The following is a 10425-nucleotide window of genomic DNA, read 5'->3' on the forward strand; positions in this document are numbered from 1 at the left end:
TTATGCACCTGTTTTGCACCGTTTTGCACCCAAGTTTCACGTTTTGCACCCTAAACGGAAAAAAGTTATTAGCGATTTAAATCGGGGGGGGCCAACTTAAGCTTAAGTTAGCCCCCCTCACCTATAAATTTTGACCTGCAGGAAATTTTTCAATAACCCACGTTATGCACCTATTTTGCACCTCTCACACACGAAGTTTCACGGCCCTAACTCTAAACCTGCAGAAATGACACAGAATATAAAAAGGGGGCGTGGCAAAAGCGATTTAATAAAATTTCTCGAGTGTTAAATTTTGCCGTAAGACAAAATTTAGACTAGTTCCCGTTATGCACCTGTTTTGCACCGTTTTGCACCCAAGTTTCACGTTTTGCACCCTAAACGGAAAAAAGTTATTAGCGATTTAATTCGGAGGGGGCCAACTTAAGCATAAGTTAGCCCCCCTCACCTATAAATTTTGACCTGCAGGAAATTCTTCAAACCCCCACGTTATGCACCTATTTTGCACCTCTCATACACGAAGTTTCACGGCCCTAACTCTAAACCTGCAGAAATGACACAGAATATAAAAAGGGGGCGTGGCAAAAGCGATTTAATAAAATTTCTCGAGTGTTAAATTTTGCCGTAAGACAAAATTAGACCAGTTCCCGTTATGCACCTGTTTTGCACCGTTTTGCACCCAAGTTTCACGTTTTGCACCCTAAACGGAAAAAAGTTATTAGCGATTTAATTCGGAGGGGGCCAAGTTAAGCATAAGTTAGCCCCCCTCACCTATAAATTTTGACCTGCAGGAAATTCTTCAATAACCCACGTTATGCACCTATTTTGCACCTCTCATACACGAAGTTTCACGGCCCTAACTCTAAACCTGCAGAAATGACACAGAATATAAAAAGGGGCCTGGCAAAAGCGATTTAATAAAATTTCTCGAGTGTTAAATTTTGCCGTAAGACAAAATTTAGACTAGTTCCCGTTATGCACCTGTTTTGCACCGTTTTGCACCCAAGTTTCACGTTTTGCACCCTAAACGGAAAAAAGTTATTAGCGATTTAATTCGGAGGGGGCCAACTTAAGCATAAGTTAGCCCCCCTCACCTATAAATTTTGACCTGCAGGAAATTCTTCAAACCCCCACGTTATGCACCTATTTTGCACCTCTCATACACGAAGTTTCACGGCCCTAACTCTAAATCTGCAGAAATGACACAGAATATAAAAAGGGGGCGTGGCAAAAGCGATTTAATAAAATTTCTCGAGTGTTAAATTTTGCCGTAAGACAAAATTTAGACCAGTTCCCGTTATGCACCTGTTTTGCACCCAAGTTTCACGTTTTGCACCCTAAACGGAAAAACCTTATTAGCGATTTAATTCGGAGGGTGCCCACTTATGCATAAGTTAGCCCCCCTCAACTATAAATTTTGACCTGCAGGAAATTCTTCAATAACCCACGTTATGCACCTATTTTGCACCTCTCATACACGAAGTTTCACGGCCCTAACTCTAAACCTGCAGAAATGACACAGAATATAAAAAGGGGTAGTGGCAAAAGCGATTTAATAAAATTTCTCGAGTGTTAAATTTTGCCGTAAGACAAAATTTAGAATAGTTCCCGTTTTGCACCTGTTTTGCACTCAAGTTTCACGTTTTGCACCCTAAACGGAAAAAAGTCATTCGCGATTTATTTAGGGTCCTATTTCTAAACCTTCAGTGTCCTATTTCTAAACCTGCAGAAGTGATAAATGATTTAACAATGGGGTTTATTACTCCATAAATTTAATAAATATTATATCCCATCTAAATTTTGGTCACAATCTTCTCATTTAAAGATAGGTGCAACTTATAATTTCAGTTTTTCATTTTCAAGTACAAATTGTTTGGGCCTGAATTCATGAACTACGTGAAGGTTAGTATGGCTTTATTAATGATTTAGTTGCTACAAGTGGAAAAACAATGTTAGTCTGACACAAAATGTGTAAAATTATGAATAATAATAATAATTTCAATTTTTTGAGTATCCCCATCTGACCAAGAAATCTTCCTCATTTTATTTTGTAGGCCCATTCTTGGATCTCCCATTTAAAGTATTATATATTCCGGCTGAACTTTTGGTGCTTACGAAAGCGTACTTTCAACCATGAACAGAAGCAACTCGTATAGGGGGGCATAGAGGCGGCGGCCCTCTCATTTTTCAAATTTCAAAATTAGCCATCTGTCGAAAACATGTGTTTTTATATTTTTCTTGTGTAATTACTTCATCTCATTTTGTGTTTTGTTTAAACCCCTCAAACTACTTTGCTACTGATAAACTGCTAGAGGCCGAAATAAAAACAAGTGTTCTTTAAAATACAACCTTTTATAATCTCTTCAAAGAACTAATACATTTTTTAGACTGAATCATTCCGGTTAAACAAATCATTACAGTTTCCGGAAGTATCTTATGCTTCCTTGCGATTATCATTCGGGTGAGGGGAACGTTGCTTCCCTATTTCCCTTGCGGTAATATTTTTATTGGGCTTTTCCTTTTTGTGTATTATTTAAATAACTGCTAATCCGACTTAGTCAATCACAGACAATAAGCAGAAGCCTGTTTCGAGGGTCGGGCGCACAACAATATTAAGAACTTCATCACTCCATATGGCTCTAATAATAATCAGAGCCTAGGAAAATGACCGCCCACTGACAAAAGAAACGCTTCCAGGCAGATACTATTCAAGCGTAGTCTTGTCTTCTCCGATAAGACTCGATACGTTTTTTCTTTAGTATTGAAAGAGGTTCGCCTGAAACGGTCTGCCCCCTGTACCTGACTGTACTTGTCACATGATTAAAATTAAACTTAAGTAAAAAAAAAAAAAGCATATGCGTCGGAAATGAACCATTTAATTATGTTCCTTTAAAATATCTTTTAAAATATGCGGACGGAGAAAATATGGCTGATGTCCAGATGAATATTTCGGGATTTTTTTTTTTTTTATCACGAGACTGAATTATGCAGAGAAAAAAGGAACACTTTTTTGAGAGACAGAGAAATTACACGCCACAAAAGTCATCGTACACTCAAATATTTTCGAATAAAATCATGATTAAAATTATCATATGCCGTTTTTTTTAATATTTTTGCATTTTGTTGACCTTTAAAAGTCATTTGGCTTTAATTTTTTATTTATTTATTCCTTAATATTCTGCTTATTACATTAAAAGGGCTGGCATTCGTAAAAAAAACACAAACACCATTAGAAATTTCAATTTTTTCCTAACAGTAGCGTAAAATTGGTTTGAAATGTCTCTAAAATAGTTAATTTATTCTATTTTTATAGCAAAGTGGTTGATAGAATGCTTCGGACCGAAAATAAGGTAAGAAAATGTTAACCGATAAAGTTGACAAAGCGTGATCGGAGATTTAAGGTTAAAAAAAATTATGAAAAATACACATTTGAGTGCTGGAAAAATTTCTGCAGAGTTAAATGAAAAAAATTACATATAATTTTTACCTAAAATTGCTCGCCAAGTTCTCTGATTAGCTGGATTAAATGGGACCTCTTCCCGCAGAAATTTTCTTGGTGCTGTGAAAAACAGAAAGCTTACACTTTTCGTCGCAAAATCAAAGATAAATAAGCTCAAAACGTTTTGGAATTACGTCTTACTTACAGATAAAAATGAATTTAAGATTTTTGGTTAAATTGTTGTATAATCGTAATTAAAAGAAAAACATTAAGATCTTAATCTTAAGAACTTAGTTGGATCAGTTAATAAAGACGGTGGAGGTGTTTTAGTGTGAGGGTGCATATCAGCATCAGGACTTGATAGTTTGTAATTTTTTGATGAAATAATGAATCATGCTGTTCATTTAAATGTTTCAAAAACCGATTTTAAACTCTTAGCCAGCAATTTGGTAACAACTTTGTTTTTTTTATCAAGATAACGATAAGAAGCACAGGGTTTTCAACGTTTGCGTCTAGTGCCTCAAAAATTGTCCTAAAGTTTAGAAAATACACCCTCAATCTCCAGATTTAAACTTCATGTAACATATTTAAAGATTTCTGCAGGCTAGATTACGAAAATGCCGCTTTGAAACGAAAATAGACCTAGAAACAGTAAGACTCGAAGTGAGGATGAACACTTACTCAGAAATTACGCAAAAAAAAAGGAAGAAAAAGGAATGAAATTTATTCCCAGACGCTTAAGGTGTTGTTCATACTGCATGACATTCTACTAAATAATAACTTAAGAAAAAGTTAGATTATTCAATAATATATAGACATTTTTTAAAGTGTACGAAGACTTTTGTGAGAAAATTTCCGGCATTTCTGGTTTTTGATTTTTAAAAAGTTAGGTTTTAATATTTTTTAAAAACTTTTCATGTAGTTTTGTTAAAAATTGATCATAGGTCTTATAATTAATTAACTATTTCGAAATAATAATTCTAGCCGATGGATAAGGCCTATTTTGTTGAAAGTCGTAAATGTACGAACACTTTTAGGAGTCACTATGTGTGTATATATATATATATATATATATATATATATATATATATATATATATATATATATATATATATATATATATATATATATATATATATAATATCAATAACAAGAAGGGCACCCGTCAGGAAATGACTAGGGTAAATTACCTTTTTCAAAGATGTGAAACTTTGTATATGAGAGGTACAAAATAAGTTGCATAAAGTGAGTACATAAAAAAATTACTATAACTAAAAATTTCTAGGTGAGGGTTTTTTTTTAAGCTTAAGTTACCCCCCCCCCCCCCACGAAATAAATCGCTAATAACTTTTTTTCCGTTTAGGGTACAAAACGTGAAACTAGGGCATAACGGGAACTATTCTAAATTTTTTCTTACGGCAAAATTTAACACTCGAGAAATTTTATTACATCGCTTTTGCCACGCCCCCTTTTTATATTCTGTGTCATTTCTGCAGGTTTAGAGTTAGGGCCTTGAAACTTCGTGTATGAGAGGTGCAAAATAGGTGCATAACGTGGGTTATTGAAGAATTTCCTGCAGGTCAAAATTTATAGGTGAGGGGCGCTAACTTATGCTTAAGTTGGCCCCCTCCGAATTAAATCGCTAATAACTTTTTTCCGTTTAGGGTGCAAAACGTGAAACTTGGATGCAAAACGGTGCAAAACAGGTGCATAACGTGAACTATTCTAAATTTTGTCTTACGGCAAAATTTAACACTCGAGAAATTTTATTAAATCGCTTTTGCCACGCCCCCTTTTTATATTCTGTGTCATTTCTGCAGGTTTAGAGTTAGGGCCGTGAAACTTCGTGTGTGAGAGGTGCAAAATAGGTGCATAACGTGGGTTATTGAAAAATTTCCTGCAGGTCAAAATTTATAGGTGAGGGGGGCTAACTTAAGCTTAAGTTGGCCCCCCCGAATTAAATCGCTAATAACTTTTTTCCGTTTAGGGTGCAAAACCTGAAACTTGAGTGCAAAACGGTGCAAAACAGGTGCATAACGTGAACTATTCTAAATTTTGTCTTACGGCAAAATTTAACACTCGAGAAATTTTATTAAATCGCTTTTGCCACGCCCCCTTTTTATATTCTGTGTCATTTCTGCAGGTTTAGAGTTAGGGCCGTGAAGCTTCGTGTGTGAGAGGTGAAAAATAGGTGCATAACGTGGGTTATCGAAAAATTTCCTGCAGGTCAAAATTTATAGGTGAGGGGGGCTAACTTAAGCTTAAGTTGGCCCCCCCGAATTAAATCGCTAATAACTTTTTTCCGTTTGGGGTGCAAAACCTGAAACTTGAGTGCAAAACGGTGCAAAACAGGTGCATAACGTGAACTATTCTAAATTTTGTCTTACGGCAAAATTTAACACTCGAGAAATTTTATTAAATCGCTTTTGCCACGCCCCTTTTTTATATTCTGTGTCATTTCTGCAGGTTTAGAGTTAGGGCCGTGAAACTTCGTGTGTGAGAGGTGCAAAATAGGTGCATAACGTGGGTTATTGAAAAATTTCCTGCAGGTCAAAATTTATAGGTGAGGGGGGCTAACTTAAGCTTAAGTTGGCCCCCCCGAATTAAATCGCTAATAACTTTTTTCCGTTTAGGGTGCAAAACGTGAAACTTGGGTGCAAAACGGTGCAAAACAGGTGCATAACGTAGACGTTTTTGTTTTTCTAATTTGCTTTTGGTGGGGGGGCTAACTTAATTGACCTAAAAATGTTCCTTGCAGACGGGAGAGAAAGCAAGGAAGCGACCTTTTTCTCCAAAAGGTCGTCTGCTGCGGAACACATGGCCAGGAATTACGAGCAAGGGATCAGTCCCTCCGAAGGGGTTTTGTCTTGCGGGTACGAGGAATGAAATGAGATACTGTGTTTGGTTGGGGCTGTCAGCGATTCGGTCGCTTATAGAGGAAATGAGTTAGAACTAAATGGATGATGGTGTATGTTCTGTCTTAATTTCCACTTAAACAGCCAGGGACATCACTGGGGCTCTTGACAATTCCAATTCGCGAGACAAATGGTTTTCGTGAGCTTTTTTTTTTTTTTTTTCTTAAATCGAACTTATTGGGTGACAATCAGGGGAGCCCGATTGGAGGTCACGAGAGGTCACCGTGACCTCCCAAAAATTTCCTTATTCAGCAAATTTTGTCTGACGATTCGGCAATCTTTTGGCGAAATTTGTCTTTCGATTCGGCAAAATTAGTAACATTCGACTAAACGGAGTTCTATTCGGCAAACTTTGGAGTTTGATTCGGTAAATTTAGAATTTCCGCCCTCCCAAAAATTTGAGTTTGGGGCGTCCCTGATGACAATAAACATTCTATGCGAATCATTGGGTACAGAGGAAATAAGAATTGTTATGTTTTGTCCAGGGGCGTCCCGAACTGAAATTTTTGGGAGGGTAGAAAGTCTCGAGTTGCCGAATGAAATACCAAATTTTGTTGAATGATGACAATTCTGCTGAATCATTAGACAAAAATTACCGAATAAGGAAATCTTTGTGAAGACCTCCCGAGACCAACCATCGAGCTGCCCCTGGTTTTGCCTTAATTTCCAATTAAACATCTATGGTAATCACATTACTCTTTATTTCACTTCGCGAGACGAATGACGTTCGTATGTTTTTTGTTTTTTTTTCTTTCTTTTAAAACAAACTTATTCGGTCAAAATAATCATTGTTTGTGATTCCAGTTTCAAGTGGATTTGAAGAAATAAATATTAACAATGTTTTATATTGTTTTCCATTCAAAGGCCCCCGACCATCTCTAAGCTTTTTAACTAGAGTTAGAGTGAAATGACGGTAACTTTATAAGTTTATTTTTGAAACCGCGTCAAAATACTTAACACACGTTCTGTGAAATTCCAATTCCACTCGGAAATAGATTCCACGTTTAGTTTTTATTTCACATTTAAAGATTTTGTACTACGTCCATGTGATTCTGATTTGGCTAACAGAAGTATAAATCTAGAACAAATATCATATTCCTATAGCATGGCTTAATATCCTCTAAGAACTATTTGCAATGTGATAGCTAGTAAGAAAACATTTTTGAAAAGAAAAAGGCACGAAATTTACATTACCAAAAAATTTTCCTTATCTAAATTACCCAATCTTGTTCCACAACAGTTGGGGGAGAAAATCTACTACAATTGCAGATGATAAGCATGAAGCCAATTTAAAAATATTTCTCACTACCAGGATTCTTATTTATCATTATTTGAAAAGGAGCCCCCGCAATAAAGCAAATAAAACTGTAAACTCTACTCAGCTTAACAAGCCCGTCAGTTTTCTTTTCGCTATCAATAACACAGAAAAACAAAGGAAAGTGTAATGTAAACAAACATGTCAATAGATCAGACACAACAAAATCCTTAAAATCCATGAACACTGATGAACAAAGAAATGTGGGCACAAAGAACCAATTGAGCTTTGTTATGTAAGTAAAAAGGCAACAACATTTCAATACTCCAATGAAATGGGAAATAGAAGTAAATAAACTTCAGAGTTAGTTAAGTCGGTAGAAAAAACAACTTCTATTTTGAAAACATCGGAAAGGTTTATGCACGCGAGAAATAAAACTAAAAACAGAAAATGCTCCCTGTTAAAAATATACAGACAGCATATTATGTATTGTTTGTGAAATCCATCTCAAATTGATGCCATTAGGAAATATTTAGCTTTTATTTCTGAAAGAGATTTGCTTATTTTTTGTTCTCTTTCTATTCGCAGAAAGCGAAACTAATGGTTCTGTTCTTGGAATCGCAACTTTTATTTTTGTTATCACTAGAGCGAAACTAGTATTAACTTTTTTCACGCCTAAAACTTGAGCATTGTGGTGAATTTTTATATCAAAGGAATAATATAGGAATTATAGAGGAATATTTTATTATTGAAGTACTTACCAAAGTGTGGATCCATTAGGTGATGTCAAGTAGTCGTCATAGTTGGTCTTTATCTTGGAAGAAGTCATAGCGTTGGTGCGCAAAATAGAACGCTGCTCCTAAGGAAAATAAATTACTTATAGAAAGTCATAAACAAAGACATATTTCAGTGCATTATTAAAATTCCAAAATTGTGTGTAATTGAGCAATGATGAATTATGCTTTAATAATTCTTATCTAAGTGTCTTGTATATAGTGGAACCCCGATTTTACACTGTCCGTTTCGTACCATTGAGAAGAGATGAAATGGAGGGAGTGACGTCTTTCCTTCGTGAAGCAAAGAATCCAAGTCACGCGATAGATTTTAAAGCAAAGCATCGGAAGAAATCAGGTATCTTTCGTTAGTTTTACGCAAAACGTGTCAACCATTCACCGTAGTTGAGTCACGCGACTTGGAGTTTTTGCTAAGCCAATGATTGTACTTGCTCCCTCCGTTTACAAATTCCTGCTCAAAGTTTCGTACGTTATCCACCTTCCGACGTCTTTTTCTGAAAACTGCTGTACCGGTAACGTTAAAGTACTCCGAGTTTTTTTTTTTTTTTTTTCGAATTCCGTTTAATACATTTTTCTGAGGACAGATCGAAATCATATTTCCTATACAAGATTCGCCTGATCCTTTTTCAGGGTCCTTTTTGAGATCATTTTTATTCTAAGCTGTTTGAAGTCATTCCGGTATTTTTTCTGTACCGTCTTAACTGTCTTTATTGTCACAGCACGGAAAACAACATGCAAATCAATAAGCAAATTTGTGTATATATATAAAATAAAAAAATCCAAAAAAAAAAAAAAAGCTCGTATAGAACATGCTTTAAATAAAATTGTAGACAGTGAAAATAAAGAAACACGTAAATATTACAGATTTCTTGCACTAGTCTATGGGGACAGTGTCAATTTTTAAGCCATAAGCTTTGTTTTATACCCAGCCCCCCATTTTACGTTTTCCCGCTTCGCGCGTTTTTTTACCATTCGCCTGACGACAGACGTAAAATCGGGAATCCACGTAACCATACCTGCTTAAATCTCAAGAATAATTTCTATGCTCTAGCGAATGTAGAAATCTCCGTTCCTGATTAATTTATGTTATTATCCAAGCTCTAAATGATAACAAAAAGTACAAGTATATTTTGAAAGTGTTCCACCATCACATTCTCCTTTGCCCCCCCCCCGCCCCCACAAAAAAAGAAAGAAAGAAAAAATCGTTAAGTTTTAGAATTAGGCGAACTCCAAAAGAGCATAAATTATATTTTTCTTTCCCTCAATTAGTTATTGATGGGGAGCATTAAGATACTGACATCTTGTCTTTCCAAATAACAAAATGATTTATGACATCACATGCAATAAAAGCGCCCATTCGTTACTGAATAAGGGCAGAACACGCCCTTAATAATTAAATGATCTTGTCAGTTTGTCAAAAACATTGACTAATTGGTGAAACTTGGAACGAAACTCTAAACGACTGAAGAATTTTTTTGGTTACATTAATTATGAGAATCTTCACAAGCAAATAGCAGTAAAATATCCATAGACATAAAAAGGAGCTCTTTACAAATGACAAAAGAGCAATGTAACTGCATCCAAGTACCATCACTCCTGAACAACTTTTTATCGATGTAAATTCCGAGAGATTTCAGAAACAAATAACAACGAAATTCCATGGACACAACTTGGAGCTATTCAAAATAACAATAGAGAAATGTTACTATTCCAAGTACCATCACTCATGAACATTAAATTAAGAGTTTTCAGAAGCAAGTGGCAACAAAATGTCCACCGACAAAATCTGGAGCTATTAAAATTGTCAACAGAGCAATGAAACGACTCGAAGCACCATTACTCATTAACAACTTTTTATCTCTATAAATTCAGAGAGTCATCAGAAGCAAATAGCAACGAAATGTCTATGGGCACAACCATGAGCTTCTAGAAATGATAACAAAGCAATGTACTTTGCTCCAAGTACCACCACTTATGAACAACTTTTTAACCATATAAATTCAATCTTCAGAAGGATATGGTAAG

General features: G+C 35.5%; 1 protein-coding gene across 1 annotated transcript in view; it reads right to left on the minus strand.

Moving 5' to 3' along the window:
- Positions 1–8467, minus strand: part of LOC129230537 (zinc finger protein GLI4-like) — an 89630-nt gene extending 81163 nt beyond the window's left edge. The window contains exon 1 of the mRNA XM_054864941.1: positions 8368–8467. Coding sequence (XP_054720916.1) covers positions 8368–8383 — 16 coding nt within the window. The 5' untranslated portion in view covers positions 8384–8467. The remainder of the gene's footprint in view (positions 1–8367) is intronic.
- Between the last annotated feature and the right edge of the window lie 1958 nt (positions 8468–10425).

This window comes from Uloborus diversus, chromosome 9, assembly GCF_026930045.1.
Source record: "Uloborus diversus isolate 005 chromosome 9, Udiv.v.3.1, whole genome shotgun sequence".
NCBI lineage: Eukaryota > Metazoa > Arthropoda > Arachnida > Araneae > Uloboridae > Uloborus > Uloborus diversus.